The 19,356-nt window shown below is 45.9% G+C and overlaps 2 protein-coding genes across 2 annotated transcripts in view; both read right to left on the bottom strand.

Annotated features, from left to right (window-relative positions):
* Positions 1–14,103, bottom strand: part of DYM (dymeclin) — a 421,761-nt gene extending 407,658 nt beyond the window's left edge. Inside the window, exons 1-2 of the mRNA XM_060236187.1 lie at positions 14,040–14,103; positions 1,444–1,636 (exon numbers count right to left, since the gene is read on the bottom strand). Coding sequence (XP_060092170.1) covers positions 1,444–1,583 — 140 coding nt within the window. The 5' untranslated portion in view covers positions 1,584–1,636; positions 14,040–14,103. The remainder of the gene's footprint in view (positions 1–1,443; positions 1,637–14,039) is intronic.
* RPL17 (ribosomal protein L17) overlaps positions 1–19,356 on the bottom strand; it is a 456,550-nt gene that overhangs the window by 392,584 nt on the left and 44,610 nt on the right. The gene's annotated exons all lie outside the window — the stretch shown is intronic.

Here is a 19,356-nt window from a genome sequence, read left to right as displayed (position 1 = left end):
GAGATTGTAAGCGCTCTGAGTCTCTGATTCAGGGAGAAGGGCGGGGTATAAATCTGCAGTCTTCTTCTTCTTCTGCACAAATGTAGCCTGTGTTAGCTAACGTCTTCACTGAGCACAATCTATGCAAGTTAAGGTGACTTGCAGAACCTTAAAGAACTTGTTCCTTAGTAACACAGAGCACTTAGATAACAACTGCAAACTCCAGGTTTTTCCACTAGAGTGGGGACACCTTTGTTGACCAAGCTTAGAGTACAAATCCTCAGGAAGCACAAGTAGTAGCCCAGGGGTTTTTTTGTAATGCAACACCTGAAACCATCTTGATGCAAAAGAACAGTTAACGTCTGCTCTATGGTTATTATCTCTGGAGTAACTCCACTGCAAGGGAGCAAGTGAAGACCCTCATGTATTCGCAATGATTTAAAATATACTTCAAGAAGATGCTATGCCACAATAACAATAACATGACTGATGAACACTTATGGAGTCAAGACTATATACTGAAACAGACCATTGGTCCATCGTCAGTATTGTCTACTCAGACTGGCAGCAGCACCTCAGGGTCTCCGGCAGAGGTCTTCCACATCACCCACTGCCTGGTACTTTAAGTGGAGATGCTGAGGACTGAACTTGGGACCTTCTGCATGCCAAGCTGAGGCTCTTCTGCTGAGCCACAGCCCCTCCCCTAATGAGTCCAGGTTACCAACAGGACCTGGCACTGGAACTTCCCTCTTGAAAATTCTGTGGCACCGAAAAAGGGTGTTACCTCTCCTTTATCTGTGTATTTACCCACGGCATTTTTGGCACAGGAACTCCTTTGCATATTAGGCCACACACCCCTGATATTGCCAATCCTCCAAGTAGCCCCTGTACAAAGAACCCTGTAAGCTGCAGGAGGATTGGCTATATCAGGGGTGTGTGGCCTAATATGCAAAGGAGTTCCTGTGACAAAAAAAGCCCTGCAATTTACTCATCCTCCTTTTCCCTTCTATGAGGGACATAACCAGAGCCTTCCTTGCTACAGCAGTTGAGGAATGAAAGCAAGTGAAAAGACTGGAACAATGGGGAAAGCACCACAGTGGCTATATGAAGATAATTTTAGCTGTGCTGGTCGGCATTAGAGTTCAGAGGGTCCTTAGAAACGAAAAAGATTTTCAGGGTATAAGTTTCTGAGAGTCAGAGCTCCCTTTGCCAGATACCAGTGGCAAACTCGTGGCTACGTGCTAATTCTAGACTGCAGAATTTTCCAAACAAGAGTAATCTTCAGACAAAGATTTGGAACACTGACAAGATAACACAAACAATTGCCAGCCAAAGGTTATGGTTATGGTTTATTAGACTTATATTCCGCCTTCCCCGCTAAAGTAGGCTCAGGGCAGCTGTTAAAAATCCCCAGACGTTCAACTATAACGACAGTGATTTTTAGTAAACAGGGAAGCACCTTACCTGTTTGTTGGGGTATTAAAGCTGAACGAAAGCAGCTGATTCCAGAACGGGTCATTCTCTGAGATTGCCTCTGGCCCCGACAATTTTTTTAAATATTCGTTTTCCGAGAGCTCGTTGATGCTGCTTCCGTTTGCGCCCATCTTCTTACTGTTTGGTACGCTGCTCTTAAAGTTTCATGAAATTGAAGGAAAGCCTACAAAAAGGTACAAGAAATTTAAAATCTTCTACAAGCCCCACATATGTATCAACAAGAAGACGATACTTCCAAGCCAAAAACTGCGCGGACTATACTTCCAAGCTAAAAACAAAAGTAAATCTGGAGTACTAACAAGGGGGGGGGGGCTAAAGAGTGTATTTTAAAAGGAGAAAGAACAAAATGGGAAAGTGAAACTGCCATACTATTAAGGAATTTACAGGAAACAGAAGAGCAATGCATACAACGGTTCTGCCCTAAATACAGTCGTACCCTTTTGAGCCCATTGACTTCAGTAGACTTAGAAAGGTGTAACTATTCAGGACTGTTTAGGACTACAACTCCAGTAGACTTAGAAGATGATGATATTGGATTTATATCCCACCCTATACTCTGAATCTCAGAGTGGTTACAATCTCCTTTCCTTTGCTCCCCGCCACAACAAACACCCTGTGAGGTAGGTGGGGCTGAGAGAACACTGTCAGAAGCTGCCCCTTCAAGGACAACCCTGAGAGAGCTATGGCTGACCCAAGGCCATTCCAGCAGCTGCGAGTGGAGGAGTGGGGAATCAAACTTGGTTCTCCCAGATAAGAGTCCGCGCACTTAATCACTACACCAAACTGGCTCTCTAGGTGTAACTCTATTTAGGACTCCTTGGCTGGTTACAGACGGGCAGTTTAAGCCGCCCCAGGGACAGCAGGCAAGCGGATCTAAAAAGCATGCCCAAACACACGCAGCTGCCTGCCATCCCCATCCTGGACTCACTCTGTCCTTGCCGGCAGGGGAGCCACCTCAGAAAGGTGCCACTTTCTCAATGGGGATACTAATTTCTAAGACACCTCCCCAATCGTCTGAATGGCCGGGAAGTGCCTGGGGAGTGGCAGACAGGCGCATGAGTGCTCCGGATGCTCCTCCAGGGCGCACACATCCTGTCCCTGTTCCAGGGTGGGCCGCATGCCATCTGGATGCTCCTGCGTGCTCCTATTTACACCAGTGAATAAGCAATGACAAAAACGGAATTATTTGCTTCATTTATACCCTGCCTCCCCACCCCCCACCCCCCAAATGGGGACCCATAGTTGGCTTACATCATTCTGCTCTCCTCATTTTATCTTCACCACATCCCTGCAAGGTAGGTCAGGCTGAGAGGGTGACTGGCCCAGCAAGATATTTTATTTTTCCTCCTTTGGACATGAGGCACTCACACCCACACACACACGTGCCAGAGTCAGAAGCTATAACGAAGGCTGCACTTCTTTCAACCACAGCTGGCTCAATGGCACAGGTGAGAAACTTAAGCCTTAACTCTGCTTGGCATGCAGAAGTAATGACATGCTTCTTTGGAACCACGGCTTCTGACTTAATGCACAAAAAACATACAGCAAGACCGCCATCTTGTTCCGAGACGGCGTGAACTGAACCAGGTTAACGTTGTTTTGGCAGATCCAGGGGTCGTTTTGGTAGAAAAACAGGTGGCAGAGCTCATTAGCATATGCCACCCTTCCCCAGCCGAAAGCAACCTGATGCAAGAAAGGACAGCCCTGGGTGAGCGAGGCCTGTTTGGTCTGGCTAGAGATCCAGCCAGCCCAAGCAGGCCTCACTTGCCTGGGGCTTTCCTGGGCCACCCCCCCACCCCCCCAGTCAAAAGGCCAGCAAGCCACCAGCTGCCAAAAATCACATAAGAAGTGGAGAAAGGGTGGTACAGGCTTCTCCAGGGGTTAGTAAGTGTTGCCGGGAGCATGGCAAAGCCCCTGGTGGCTGGCTGGTTGCCCGCTTTCCTAACCCAGGGATTCTTTTGCAGCTGCACCCACTATTCAATGGACAAGGTAGGTGGGGAGGAAAAGGGGAAACCCTCAGAAAGGTTCAGGAGCTGTGCTCCTGTGAGCTCCTGATGAATCTGAGGCCTGGGAAGATCCAAATATGCTGCCTTGTCACTCTCGGAGCAGTCCTTGGTGCTCTAAAGAGAAGCAAGTGGTTTCTATTCCTAGCTGCCAATTATAACTGCTTTAATCTACAAGAAGAGAGCACAAACTTAGAGTTAATTGGGACAGAAGTAAATGCGTGGACTGAAAAAGGAAACAGGTGGAGATCGTACAATTAACCTTGTCCATCAATCAAAATCCCAGTCCTCAGAGACAAACTGACTTTTGGCAAGATGAGCTTGCATCCTACGCATGCACACTTAGCTCTGGTGAACAGAGACAAATTTACACTTCCAGGATTGCAAGGCTAGAGTTATTCTTGCAAAAAAAGAAACTTTGGCAGAGGGGTCAGCAATCTCAGATTAAGATGTGTACTATTGCTATGGAATTCTTTCCAGAAAACTGTTATATAAACTCTCCCCCCCCCCCATCTCCCAGGAAACAGGCATGAATATTATAAACACCCAACTCAGACTTTTAAAAAAACAGAACAAAACTGAAAGTCTTAATTCAGCATTTGATAAATCTCAGGGGCCAGGTCACCTCAGCAACTGAAATTTCATTGTATCTTCAGCAATGATTTTATTGTAGCATCTCTCAGCAGTTCTCAGTAGAGGTACAAGAAGAAGAAAAATTGCAGATTTATACCCCGCCCTTCTCTCTGAATCAGAGACTCAGAGCGGCTTACAAATTCTTTTATCTTCTCCCCCCACAACAGACATCCTGTGAGGTGGGTGGGGCTGAGAGGGCTCTCTCAGAAGCTGCCCTTCCAAGGACAACCTCTGCCAGAACTATGGCTGACCCAAGGCTATTGCAGCAGGTGCAAATGGAGGTGTGGGGAATCAAACCCAGTTCTCCCAGATAAGAGTCCGCGCACTTAACCACTACACCAAACTGGCTCTCTCAAAGGTTTAAGAACATAAGAAGAGCCCAACTGGATCAGACCAGTGGTCCATCTAGTCCAGCATCTTGTCTCACACAGTGGCTAACCAGTTCCTCTACAGGGCCAACAACATAAGAGAAGACATGTTGGGTCAGGCCAATGGCCCATCCAGTCCAACACTCCGTGTCACACAGTGGCCAAAAAACCCCAAGTGCCATCAGGAGGTCCACCAGTGGGGCCAGGACACTAGGAGCTCTCCCACTGTGTTCCCCCCAAACACCCAGAATATAGAGCATCACTGCCCCAGACAGAGAATTCCAATGATAAGCTGTGGCTAATAGCCACTGATGGACCTCTGCTCCATATGCTCCAATCCCCTCTTGAAGCTGGCTATGCTTGTAGCCACCACCACCTCCTGTGGCAGTGAATGGCATAGAAGCTGAGGCCTCCATAAGAACATCAGAAGAGCCCTGCTGAATCAGACCAGTGGTCCATCTAGTCTAGCATCCTGTCTCACACAGTGTTCAACCAATTCCTCTGAATTGCCAACAACAGGGCACAGAGGCTGAGGCCTTCTCTTTATGTTGCCTCCTGGGTCTGGGATTCAGAGGAATAGTGCCTCTGAATGTGGAGGTTCCCCTCAGTCGTCATGGCGAGTAGCCGGAGATAGGCCTATCCTCCATGAATCTATCTTATCCCCTTTTAAAGCTGTCAATAAGAACATGGGTTGGATGGATTCTCATTGTTTTTCCACTGGCAAAAAAGAGATAAGGGCTATGTTTTGGTGCATGGGACCTCTGACCACCAAAATGACTATGTTTGGGTTCATGGGACCTTCATGGGCAAAAGCCAAGTGGAACAGGACTGTAATATTGAGAGAAGTTGGCCGACACTGAGCAAAAAAAAAAAAGGGGGTGGGGTGGGTCCAACCCAAAGTTCATTTTGCGTTTTGCATCACAACATTTTGCAGCATCTCATAATGCACACAAAGTTCTTGATATTGCTTGTTTATATGTAAACTGAACTTTACACCGTTCCGTGGTCACAGATGAATTAATTTCTGTACCAACTCTGTATTCAACTAGGTACTAGTGTACACAAATTTTGTTCTAGTACTACAAATCTTGAGAGTCCCTTGGACTGCAAGAAGATCAAATCAGTCAGTCCTCAGGGAAACCAACCCTGACTGTTCCCTGGAAGGTCAGATGCTGAAGCTGGAGCTCAAATACTTCGGCCACCCAATGAGAAGGGAGCACTCCCTGGAGAAGACCCTGATGCTGGGAAAGACAGAAGGCAAAAGAAGAAGGGGACGGCAAAAGATGAGATGGCTGGACAGCGTTACTGATGTAACTAACACGAATTTGAGCAGATTTTGGAGGATGGTGGAAGACAGGAGGGTCTGGCATGACTTTGTCCATGGAGCTGCAAAGAGTTGGACTCAACTATGCAACTAAACAACAAACTACAAACGAACACAGCTACCCACCTGAAACCATATTGATGCTTGTCAAATAGTGGTAGTGACCCTATGGGCAATTACAATATGCACATCTGTGTGATTCTTTGGAAAAGTTCAGCTTTGATCTGGGTTTAATCAGGCTTGTACCTGTGTTTGCAGCGTCCCCTTAGGAAAGAGACTCTCTCAGCCTAAACTCCTCCTACCCAGAACAACAGAAACTGACCCAACAGAACAGCTAAATTTGAGTCCAGAAACACTTTAGAGACCAACAAAGGTTTCAAGGTATGAGCCAAAGTTCCCTTCATCACATGTGAGTCAGAATGGCGATCTCTGAGTCCCTATATCCCAGCCAGAAGGTGGAAGGGATGTTGCAAAAGAAGAGTTCAGGATGCAGCTCTACAATGCACATTGTAATCAGCTAGATTACAGCAGAGGAGAGATGCTTAGGGGTGGAAAGTTAGTAACTGATTCCACACTAGCCTTTGTCCCGATCTTGTTCTCAGCTCTTGCACTGCTTGGGGCAGGGAGCAAGCAGGGAACATGCAGCCCTGTTCTAGAGATTTATATTTTATTTACCTTAGATTTATATCCCGTCCTCTTCGCAAACGGATTCAGGGCGGCTAACGGTCATGTTAAAAACAACGATTTCCAATTACAATTTTAAAAACAATTAAACTTAAACAAATAAACAATTTAAAACTACACATTTGGTGCTATTCAAGAATTTTGGCATAGACGAGTCAGATTATGATGGAGACGTAGTTCTTCTGTCGATCTGTTAGTGATCCTTCTGATGGTATTCCTCAGCAGCATAGAGTGGCAGCCTTCTCCCACTTAGCTATTATAGGCCTGTCGGAAAAGTTTGGTTTTACAGGCCCTGCGGAATTCGGAGAGATCCTGCAGGGCTCTTATGGCCTCTGGTAGAACATTCCACAGCATTGGTGCTGCCACGGAGAAGGCCCTGGCCCGTGTAGAGCTTAGTCTGGCATCCCTTGGTCTGGGGATGGATAGCAGATTTTGAGCTCCCAGTGCTCTCTTGGGAATATATGGGGAAAGGTGCTCCCGTAGATAGACAAGTCCTCGACCATAGGGGCTTTAAAGGTTAATACCAGCACTTTGAAACGACTCAGTGCACAATAGGCAGCCAGTGCAGCTCTCTCAGCACTGCTTGAATGTTCTCCCATTGAGGAAGCCCCATTAACAATCATGCTGCAATGTTCTGCATTAGCTGCAGTCTCCAAGTCAGAGTACAAGGGCGGCCCCATGTAGAGGGCATTACAGTAGTCTATTCTCGAGGTGACCATAACATGGATCACCATTGCTAAGTCGTGGTGCTCCAAGAAAGGGGCCAACTGCCGTACCCGCCACAGATGGAAAAAGGCGGACTTGGCAGTGGCTTCTACCTGGGCATCCATAGTCAAAGAGGACTCCAAGAGCACCCCCAGGCTCCTGACTATTGGGGCTTGTATTAAAGGTACCCTGTCAAAAGTTGGCAAGGGGATCTTCTTTCCTAGACCACCGTGACTCAGATAGAGAACCTCCATCTTCGTCAAATTTAACTTCAGTTGACTCAGTCTGAGCCAAGATGCCATAGCTTGTAATGACAGGTCTAAATTGTCCGGGATGCAAATGCCAATGCAGAATCCAGGGGAAAGAGCCGCTGTGAGGCCCAGAAGGGAAGCAAGTGCTAATTGTGGAATCTGTCAGTATCGATCGTAAGATAAAAATGTTATGTTCCTATTCAACCAGGAGGGCTGAGGTCCATTGCTCTGAATTTGTGAATCAACTCTAGTTCAGCAATCTCCCATTGCATTCTCCTTTTGAAGCCTCTCCATTTGAGAAGAGCAAGGGAATGACCTGGAAGATCAAAATATTCTCCCACTGGAATTTGATGTCAAGTTTATTCTTTCCCCACAGCTCTGATCAGGCTAATTACACCCCTTCCACATTCTGACTGGGAAGTAAGGACTCACGGATCTCCTTTGACTCTCTAAAGCTTATACTCCCCAAAATTTTGTTGGTGTCTAAGGTGCTGCTAGTCTCTAATCTAGCTGTCCTACCGCAAACCAACACCGCTATCCTCTGACCTAACAAAGTCACTGTGGGGGCAAGACTTTAAACAAATGTAAGTATTTCAATAAGCAACGTTATATCTGAGTAGTAGACAGAAAAAATGTGGAGGTTTTTATTCAAATGTCAGTATTTTCTTTGTGACAGTAAAATATATTCCATCCAAATTTTATTGCAGGTCAAAGCAGCAGAAAGTTCAACAGCAACTAGTAACCAACATCACAAGACTCTAATAAAATATTAAGCAAACATTTAGGAGACACAGACTACCAGTTCAATCCCACCCAAGCAACACCCCAAGGGAGAACGCCTATTCTTTTTCTGTAGGAGAAAGAGCAAACTTGTTTTTGAGATCCTGAGCTAATGCATCCGAAATCGGAAGCAAGCTGGCCTGTATCTGCTCAACACGGATTCAATACAACCGCATCTCTAATTATATTTTTTAAACTATATAAAAAACTATATAAATAACAGCCCCGGGGCACAGAGTGGTAAAGCTGCAGTACTGCGGTCTGAACTCTCGACCTGAGTTCGATCCCAGCAGAAGCTGGGTTCAGGTAGCCGGCTCCAGGTTGACGCAGCCTTCCATCCTTCCGAGGTGGGTAAAAGGAGTACCCAGCTTGCTGTGCGGGGAAAGTGTAGACGACTGGGGAAGGCAATGGCAAACCACCCCGTAAAAAGTCTGCCGTGAAAACGTCATGATGCGACGTCACCCCAGAGTCGGAAATGACTGGCGCTTGCACGGGAGACTACGGTACCTTTTTATGCACCCACTACATTATAACAACATTGTTTTAATTTTATTTTTTTTCCATTTATCCCCAGGGGAAAAAAAAAGATTGGTCCAAAACTAGCATTTTCTGTCAAATCATAACCCTGACAAAAGTACCAAAAGGGAAAGCAAGGAAAAAGGAGAGTTGGGTCACCTGCCTGTTCTCCACCCAAGTGCCAACAACTTGCTCCCATTACTTCCAGGGAAAAACATCCTTGTAATATATCAAACACAAGTGATACTCACAGGGGACCCCTCCCACACCCCATCATTACCCACTGCAGATCCTATAGCTTCATAACCTCCTCTCCCCACTGCAGATGCTACTAGGCCAGCCGCAGTTTCTTCCCATTGTCCCACAGCTGATCCCGGGGCCTGGTGAAGCTACAACCCTGCAGCTTCCTTTCCCCCACCCCCACCCCGCCCCGCTCACTGCCACTGCTGACCCTGGGCCTGGCGAGGCTCTGAGCCTCTGCTGCTGCTCCCACTGTAACTTTCCTGGCTCCCCCCAGCTCATCACCACCGCAGGCCCAGGGCTGCCTATCCCCAGGTGGGGGCAGCGGATCCCCCGGTTTGGAGGCCCTCTCCCCTGCTTCAGAGTCATCAGAAAGCAGGGGGGAGGCATGGAAATATCTGCTGGGCTCTCCATTATTCCCTATGAAGATCAATTCCCATAGGGTATAATGGAAAATTGATCCTTGGGTATCTGGGGCTCTGGGGGGGCTGTTTTTTTGAGGTAGAGGCACCAAATGTTCAGCATAGCATCTGGTGTCTCTCCTCAGAACACCTTCCAAGTTTCAAAAAGATTAGACCAGGCGGTCCAATTCTACAAGCCCCCGAAGAAGGTGTTCCTATCCTTCATTATTCCAAATGGAGAGAAAGTGTTTAAAAAGGGTGTGGTCCCTTTAGAACTGCAGATTTATACCCTGCCTTTCTCTCTGAATCAGAGACTCAGAGAGGCCCACAATCGCCTTTATCTCCTTCCCCCACAACAGACACCCTGTGAGATGGGAGGGGCTGAGAGCGCTCTCACAGAAAGCTGCCTTTTCAAGGTCATCTCCTTTGATAGCTTTGGCTAACCTAAGGCCATTCCAGCAGGTGCAAGTGGAGGAGCAGGGAATCAAACCCGGTTCTCCCATATAAGAGTCCATGCACTTAACCACTACACCAAACTGGCTCTCTTTAAATGTGATGGCCAGCACTCCCTTTGGTGTTCAGTTGTGCTTGCCACACCCTTGCTCCTGGCTTCACCCCCACAAGTCTCCTGGCTCCGCCCCCAAAGTCCCCAGATAGTTCTTGAGTTTACAACCCTACCCAGGCCTACTGAGGCTTCCAGCCTCTGCTACTGGGCTATTGCAGCTTGCTCCCCGCTGCCACCGTTGGAAGAGGTGGTAAGGTTTTTTTGCTGGGGGGGTGGGGGGGTTTGAGGTTTGGGGGGGGGGGGAATTTACAACCCCACAATGATTCGACTGTAAAAGCTATGAACTGCAAGTCTATTATTTATTTATTACGTTAGATTTATATCTCGCCCATTCTACAAAGACTCAAAGTGGTTAACAACACAAAATAAAGGCAACATTAGTAAACAGTATTAAAACATTAAAACAGTAGAACAATCAAATAAAATCACAATGGTGCTACTTCATCTAGGCAGTCTATCAATGAAGTCTATGAATGAAGCCTATGAATGAAGCTATTGAAATCGGGTTCCATTTTACAGCCTGAAAACAGAGGAAGATCTGAAACGCCTTGGAATATCTGGAACGGGCGCCTTTTTTCGATGGCTGAAGAGAATATTATATACTTCACCCTCATAAAAGGATGTGGAAAAAGTGTGGAAGTGCTGTGGACTAAAATGAATGAACTTTAATTTTTTAGGGGGGTTAAAAGAAAATTATGAAGAGAAGGTTATACACTGGCAGGGTTGTATTGGTGGGAAGTTTGTTTTTGTATCTGAAACTTGTTAATGTACTTTGTCTGTGTATTGTATAAATGCTGTACTAATCAATATAAAAATTTAAGAACTGAATAAAATTTGGAAATAGCATTCTACTCAGAGGTTTCTTTATTGCCTAGAACTAGCGCTTTCTTTTATAACGGCAAAGTACCGTGAGATACTGTATCATGAAATGTGTGAACAAGCCCTCAGCTTAGAAGGTAGTGTCTATCTGTTAATATTGCATTAGGAAGGAGCAGAAGGGGTGGAATTCTAGCAGGAGCTCCTTCGCATATTAGGCCACACACCTCTGATGTAGCCAATCCTCCAAGAGCTTACAAAAAAGAGCCTTGTAAGCTCTTGGAGGATTGGCTACATCAGGGGTGTGTGGGCCTAATATGCAAAGGAGCTCCTGCTAGAATTCCACTCCTGAGAAGGAGGGTACCTGAAAGATGACCTTCCCCCATATTGTTCAGCCTGCAAGTTGAGGTCCTCTTGGCAAGCCCTCCTCAGTGCCTTCCACTTGCTCAGGCAAGGAGGACGGTGGCCAGAGACAGGGCTTTTTTGGTAACGGCACCTTCCTTTTGGTATGCGCTTCCCCTTGAGTATCGCCTAGCACCCACCTTACTCTTTTAGGCACCAGACCAAATATACCTCTTTACCTAGGTATCCTTAAGAGGGTCCTTTTTATATATATAGCTGTATTACAATAGGTGCCTGGCCTGCAGACTGTTTTATCAGCATCACCCCCCTCTTTTCAGCACTTGTACTGGCAACGTTTTTAATTATTGTGATTTTTTTTTTAAAAAAAAATTCATTTCATTGATATGATTTTGCTTTTACTGCTTTGGCTAAGAGCAACCTCCAGTCAGTCTGGAGAGGTGGCATACAACCTTTCCAAATGAATAAATGTTAGTCGAACTACCCACATGAAGGCATTATTATAGCAGTTGCACCGGCTATCTGTTTGATTCCGGATCCAATTCAGTGTTCTAGTTCTGGCTTGCATTTATTTATTTATGTTAATTTCTAATCCACCCTATTCCGCAAGCCGGCTCAAGGCAGATCACAACAGACTTAAATAATAACAATAAGCAATAAAATTAGAAGTAAATAAACAATTAAAACAATTAAAACTGTGATGGAGCCGGCCCAATTCGACCTTCAGATCTGGTCCCGTCAGCTCCCTCTTGGGTTGCCAACTCCTGGAGGGAGCTATTTTTCCTGCCACTAGGGTGTACTGCCACCACCTGCTCAATTTAGGGGTTCCTGACTGAGAGGAACAGGGCTCCCAACCCCCCCTTCCCAGTTCTGAGGCCTAGCCTTGAGGTCTTCTGCCAACCCAGCACCTGGTTATCACAGAGATCAAAGTCCTTCTTTGGGAGACCCCTGGAGGATTGGCACCCTTGCCAACTGCATGTCTTCCCCCTTTCCTGGACTCCCCTCTTGCAGTAGCATGGTCTAGGGCAGCTGGGGAACTATGTGGTACAGAGCTTTACTGCCAGCCTTCAAAACGGTAAAAAGTTTATTTTTAAAAAGTAAAACGTTACAAGCATAATCTTAGCACAGCACACGATCAGCAACCAGAAGATCAAATAAAAGTTGGTTTGAAACGCATCCTTCTGTCCCTGGTTTAAAAACTTGCCGTACCAGATGTTTAAGCAGAGCAGGCACATCGAAGCTTAGTAAGTTACAAAAGGGTTCTAATGATACCTCATTGCTTCAGGCTTCCTGCATCCAGCCAGGCCCAGCCACATGGTCAAATATGACTGCTAGCTGCTGGCTGGAGAGTAGCAGTCTGTTGTCTCCCAGTCCCAACTCCAAGAGAGAAGCCCCATGCTCTTCAGAGCAAGCATTTTTGTTAATCCTCTGACTCCACCCACTTTACATTACTCTCCACCCCTTGTTACCCAGACCACCCAGATTTAGGCTTCTTTTCCTGTTGTACCCAGGAAGCCTCTTTTCTGGGAGGCATTCTGGGAAACCCTTATGCATGCTGGGAAATCTCCAGCTCATTCCTAGATAGTCTCTGGGGCTGGTCTAGCCCAATACACTCCCCACTCTGTTTCCTGCCTGGAGGAGAAGGGTGCCCAATGTCTCTTCAAGTAGCTCCATTAGTATCTCTTAAGAGATAGCCCAGACGCTGCTGTAATGCCAGGGGCTAAATTCCCCCACCCTTTCTGCTTGTCTCTGATCTCAGAGACAGAACCTTTTAAAGCTGGCTTGCCACCTCTCCAGGAGGCAAGACATTTCTCCACAAAAACAATAAAATTACTCCAGGAAGACAATTAATCAGCCATAGTGCAAACAGAGCTGGAACCAATGATGTTCCAACAGGCCTGCCCGATAGATGCTGTGACAGGGAGGCCAGCCTCGATGTACTATGGCCGTCCGCTGCCTCACTTGAAAGCCTGGCGGGACAGCTCCATTTCACAGGCCCTACGGAAAGGTAGTAGGTCAGGCAGGGCCCTAATCTCCAACGAAAGCATGTTCCACCAAGCTGGAGCCAGGGCAGAAAAAGCCCTGGCTGTGGTGGAGGAAAGACGGACGTCCTTCGGGCTGGGGACAGCCAGCAGATGGTGATTAGCTGAATGTAAAGTCCTTCAGGGCAAATATGGGGAGAGGCAGTCCCTTTTAAAGGACATTACAGCCCAGATCCCTTGAATATGGAAGACTGTCTCCCCATTTGAGGCTGGATGGACCATAAGATCTTCACTACAAGGTGTGTTCCCCTCTTTAAAGGAGGAGAGAACTGTGACCGCCAGGGCAAAGATATCTGCTGTGGGGGCTCCGACCTGATGGAAAGGGCTGCCAGATGAAGGTGGGCCTGCCTCTTTTCTCATCCAGTTCAGGCAGCAACGTAAAGCTGCATTTCATAGACAGAACTTTCCCTGCCTTGATTATAATTGTGTTGTTTTTAATGTACCAGGTTTCTGGGCAGCTTTAATTAACTTGCTTCATTATCAACTGAGCAGAGAGGGAAAAACTACGTAGAAACAAGAAACACTAGAGTTGGACTCGACTGTGCGACTGAACAACAACAAAAAAGTAAAGTTAGTCCCCTGTGCAAGCACCGAGTTGTTACTGATCCATGGGGTGATGTCACATCACGATGTTTTCTTGGCAGACTTTTTTATGGGATGGTTTGCCACTGCCTTCCCCAGTCATCTACACTTTCCCCCCCAGCAAGCTGGGTACTCATTTTACCAACCTCAGAAGGATGGAAGGCTGAGTCAACCTGGAGCCGGCTACCTGAACCCAGCTTCCCCCGGGATCAAACTCAGGTCGTGAGCAGAGCTTGGACTGCAGTACTATAGCTTACCACTATGTCATATTAGCACTGCCAAAATAGGCTTCTTACCAGTAATTTTCAGTTTGTCTGGCTGAGAGAACTTAAGCGCTCCTTTAGAGGACACATGAACCTCTGCAAGAAAAGAGAGAGGGAGAGAGAGAAATACTTTTAGTTGTTTGTACCCCATGTTTCAAAACCAAAACAATCGAGCAGCAATGCCAAAAGTTTTACAGGATATTCTCAAACAGGATATTTATGCCTACAGAGACAGTCTTCATGGAGTGGATCATATAGAAATACTAGAAAGTTAATGAGTAACGTCTCCTTATTTCACTGCTACATCCTGTTCCATGGCAACTTAATGTTAGTGTTATGCCAACAAAGGTTTGTGACTGTGAACTTAATGTTACTGCAAACAGACCACCTCAAATTCCTGATACACAGTAGTCAAAGAACCTCCCCCAAAGTAGGAAGGAACCTAGGAAATGAATAAAAAGCAGAATTCACTGGAGATATTGGATTTTCTTCTCATCCTGATTTTGTTCCTCATCTAGTAAAATCCCATTCCTCCTACAGGCACCCTCCACCAGCTCTGTTCCCCGCCCCCAAACCCTCTTCTCAGGAATGCCAGCCTCCAGGTGGGACCTGGGGATCCCCCAGAATCATCTCCAGACTACAGAGACCAGCTTCCCTGGGGGAAATGGATGCTTTGGAAGGTTGACTCTATGGCACTGTAACTGACTTAGTACTGACTCCCCAGGGTCCATTCCCAAATCTCTGAGAGTTTCCTAACCTGGACCTGGCAACCCTACCCCCACATTCCCCGTCAGTGGCCAGGGGGACCTGGCAACCGTATGCAGACTCCATTCCCCTCCACCCCACTGCCTTCAGCTACATTCTTCACCTGCCCCTCCCTCCAGTTGCAACACCTCCACCTCATGAAGCTAGAGTTTGCCACCACTACACTACCTTAATGTTAACTGTCAGTTTGAAAGGCTATAGCAACCCAAAATGCAATCCTTTCTTCCTCCTTCATGCACAGACTTCATTCCTAATTGGGAGGGTGGAAGTGTTACTACAAAAGTATTTTTTTACAAATCTGATTTCCACCCCCCCTGAAAGGCGGTGGTGTTCCCCTAGAGTTAAAGACCCTAAACTGTAGCCATGACAGATGCTGCTGATTCACATAAGGACTAGCTGGACCGGGGGTGGGAGGGGAGGTGGAGAGGGAGAAAGTGTGTTTCAACACAATCTAAAAAACTTAATAGGGTGCTTACGTCATGCTTTACCAATATGGTAATCTCATAAGAACATAAGAGAAGCCATGTTAGATCAGGCCAATGGCCCATCCAGTCCAACACTCTGAGTCACATAAGAACATAAGAGAAGCCATGTCGGATCAGGCCAATGGCCCATCCAGTCCAACACTCTGTCACATAAGAACACAAGAGAAGCCATGTTGGATCAGGCCAATGGCCCATCCAGTCCGACACTCTGTGTCACATAAGAACACAAGAGAAGCCATGTCGGATCAGGCCAATGGCCCATCCAGTCCAACACTCTGTCACATAAGAACATAAGAGAAGCCATGTTGGATCAGGCCAATGGCCCATCCAGTCCGACACTCTGTGTCACATAAGAACATAAGAGAAGCCATGTTAGATCAGGCCAATGGCCCATCCAGTCCAACACTCTGTCACATAAGAACATAAGAGAAGCCATGTTGGATCAGGCCAATGGCCCATCCAGTCCGACACTCTGTGTCACACAGTGGCCAAAAAAAAATTATATATATATACACACACACACAGTGGCTAATAGCCACATCTCAACTGGCAAACATACATTTGCCAATTCCTGTTGACTCGACTGTATGTAGGAATTCATGTTCATAGGTATCAATAGGTATCAATGGCACTGGAATTTCTGTTTACAGTACAGGTGCCACTGGAACGTTGCTTATACAGCTAGGACAATTACTCCTCTAAATACTGCTGTCACTATATGCATTTCCATTCTGAAAAATAGTCTCAGCGTTGGAGAACAAACTCTGGAAAATTTACATGCTGCTTTTTCAGCAATGCCAGGTTTGGCACCCAAAATATAAAACTGGAATGGAAGAAGGTGGCTTTTTTTTTTTTTTAAGGAGACCCACATGAAACTCTGAGAACAGTAAGTTAATTCTATAGGCTCTAGAAACTGCTGTCACAGCCAATGAAGACTCAAGGCCAGCAGGGTCAACTGCAAAACCAGACTGATGGCACAGCACACGAACAGTGAGCCACGGACACTGCACAAGTGCTGCATGCACAGAGATGGGAACACTGCTTAGCTTTGGCACAACTCCCCTGGCTGGACCAATGGCGACAGTTGCAACATTTTACAATACGGTGCTACAACACAAAGTAGAAGAAAAAGAAGATGATGATATTGGATTTATACCCCGCCCTATACTCTGAATCTCAGAGTCTCGGAGCGATTCACAATCTCCTTTACCTTCTTCCCCCACAACAGACACCCTGTGAGGTGGGTGGGGCTGAGAGAGCCCTCACAGAAGCTGCCCTTTCAAGGACAGCTCTGAGAGAGCTATGGCTGGCCAAAGGTCATTCCAGCAGCTGCAATTGGAGGAGTGTGGCCAATCAAACCCGGCTCTCCCAGATAAGAGTCTGCACACTTAACCACTACACCAACTCTGTCTCATAACTTCTGTTCACTTAACTCCTCCTACATTCAGCCTTCCAATCGCTTTGCTGATTATTTTAGATACCTTGAACTGGCACTGCATTTCTACAAGATTGCAAACATACTAGAATTGAGCAAGAGTCTGGCAGCACCTTAAAGACTGACAAAATTTGTGGCAGGGTAGGGGCTTTTCTTTTTTTGTTGGCGTTAGTCTTTAAGATGCTACTGGACTCTTGCATTTTCTGCTGCTACAGACAGACTAACATGGCTACGAAACTAAAAATGAAGCAATTCACCAGACTGATTAAGACCCTTCCATAGGCAGGCCAAGTGACAGAGCATTTGCATGCATTATCCATTATTTTTAATCTAATTTTTCTAACCAACTTACAAGTAAGAAGAAGATGACGAACATATTGGATTTATACCCCACCCTATACTCCAAATCTCCGAGTGGCTTACAATCTGCTTTACCTCCCCCCACCCACAACAGACACCCTGTGAGGTGGGTGGGGCTGAGAGGACTCTCCCAGGAGTTGCCCTTTCAAGGACAGCTCTGTGAGAGCTATGGCTGACCCAAGGCCATTCCAGCAGATGCAAGTGGAGGAGTGGGGAATCAAACCCGGTTCTTCCAGATAAGAGTCCACGCACTTAACCACTACACCAAAATAAGGTCTACTCTGAGGTTACAATTCTCTTCAGGCTGCCACTAGAACAGTCCAAATACGTAAGCCAGAACTTGCTTTTGTTTAATGTATTTTTGTCAGCTGAAGAAGCAACCTCTGCACCTCCATGTTCCTTACATTTCATCTTCTCCAGAACTTACCTAAATCTTTAGGCACATTTACAAGCTACTTTCTCTCAAGCTGCTACAATACTCAGAACTGCTACAAGTAGGGACCTCAGCCTTGTCAAACATTAACAAGAACACTTTAACTGTCATCCATAAAACTGCATGTTGAAAGAGAGCAGCTGTCTCAAAACTCACTGCCATCTGTCACAAGCTGGGCAGACAGGCTATAACTGACTTCCCAAACAGAATCAGAAGCCATTTGTTTAAAACTTAAATTGCCCAGCAGGTGCCCTCTATGTCAGGTTTAACCAAGTGTCAATAAACTTCTCAGATGGATTCACTGAAAAAAGCTTTATTATAACTGAAGATCAAAGCTAATGCATGGACAGCTCTTGTCAAGACTAACCATAACAGTCACATCTCTGCTTTTATATGCAAGCAATTAACAGTTAATGCTGAGCACCAAACTACCCACCAGAATATCCCACTCAAAGTCCATTCAATTTTCTTCCCATCCAGGTATCTCCCAGCACCTTGAAAGCCAGCCAGCCTGGAGAAAAAAATCCTCAAACCCTTCCCCATGCAAATACAATGTACAAAAATTTAACAATTATTAGCGTTTACTGACAATCTAAGCAGTAATAAATATGTAATTTGCAAGAAATCATACAGGAAAAAGTCCATCCACAACGCACGCCACTTCTACTGTACTTTTCTGTGACCAATATCCAAATATTATTATTTTTATTTACTGAAAGTCTGACGATTGGAGAACCGGTCCAAAATCGTTTCGGGCCAAGCAGCCCTTCTTCCATGGACCGTCTTTTCAAATAGTAGGTGCCGTAATTCAATTGCTACTCTTCATTATGTATAATTTCTCCTGCCCTGCTGTACTATGTTTATAATTCATCCTAGAACGTTTCTGCAAATTAACTTCATGCCAGTTTCTGAAAACATTTTCAGAAACTGGCATGAAGGTAATTTGCAGAAATGTTCCAGGATGAATTATAAATATTTGGATGTTGGTCACAGAAAGTCAGTAAACACTAATAATTGTTAAATTTTTGTACATTGTGTTTGCATGGAGAGAGGTCTGGTGATTATCCATACAGTGTTCCTCCATGGTCCCGGCAGCTAGAGGAGAAAAAATCCTGGCAGAGAATGCCATTACGATGCCAACCTGATAAGCATCCTGGCTGCAAAAGCAAAATTTCTGTGCAAAGCTAGTGAGGCTGAGTCCCATTCCCACCCCCCCAAGCATTTAGGTATACAGTACAGAAAGAAACTAATGCAATGTTGGAACAACCACATACAGCTGAAACCAGGCATCTGCACAACCTAGAACCAGAAGAGCACGGCAGGGACAATTTCCTGACATTAAGACAAGTACAACTACTTCCAACACACCTATGAAATATTTTGGGATGTGCTCATGAAGGGGCTATAAAAATCTGGAGCTATTCTAAGTGAATACACCTATCCCGGTTTCTTGCTTCACCATGGAAGCTCACCGGGTAACCCTGGGCCAGTCACACACTTGCAGCCTAATCTACCTCACAGGGTTGTTGTGAGGATAAAATGGAGAAAGGGAGAATGACATAAGCCACTTTAGGTATCCAGTGCTGCAATTGGGTACACAGAGCCGCAGTTTGGCCACCCAAGCTAGCCTGAGCACCAAACTGATTTAAAAGACACATCCTGGCAAGCATTCTAACTATGTCTTTATACTAAGGAGTGGAGGAGAGATACACAGCCAGCAAGGAAATTAAATTTTTTTAAGTTCCTGAAATGGCAGCACAGTGCAAATGAAAAAGGGTGGCTTCTGCTGCATTTCAAAGTTTAACAAAAAAAATTACTGTAGATAAGCATTCCAGTGCCAAGGTAACAGGAGAGAGTATTGCCACTAAAGAC

The sequence above is a fragment of the Heteronotia binoei genome, chromosome 4 (genome assembly GCF_032191835.1).
Source record: "Heteronotia binoei isolate CCM8104 ecotype False Entrance Well chromosome 4, APGP_CSIRO_Hbin_v1, whole genome shotgun sequence".
NCBI classification, from domain to species: domain Eukaryota; kingdom Metazoa; phylum Chordata; class Lepidosauria; order Squamata; family Gekkonidae; genus Heteronotia; species Heteronotia binoei.
Note: the sequence above shows the minus strand (reverse complement) of the source record. Positions and strands in the feature narration are given on the sequence as shown.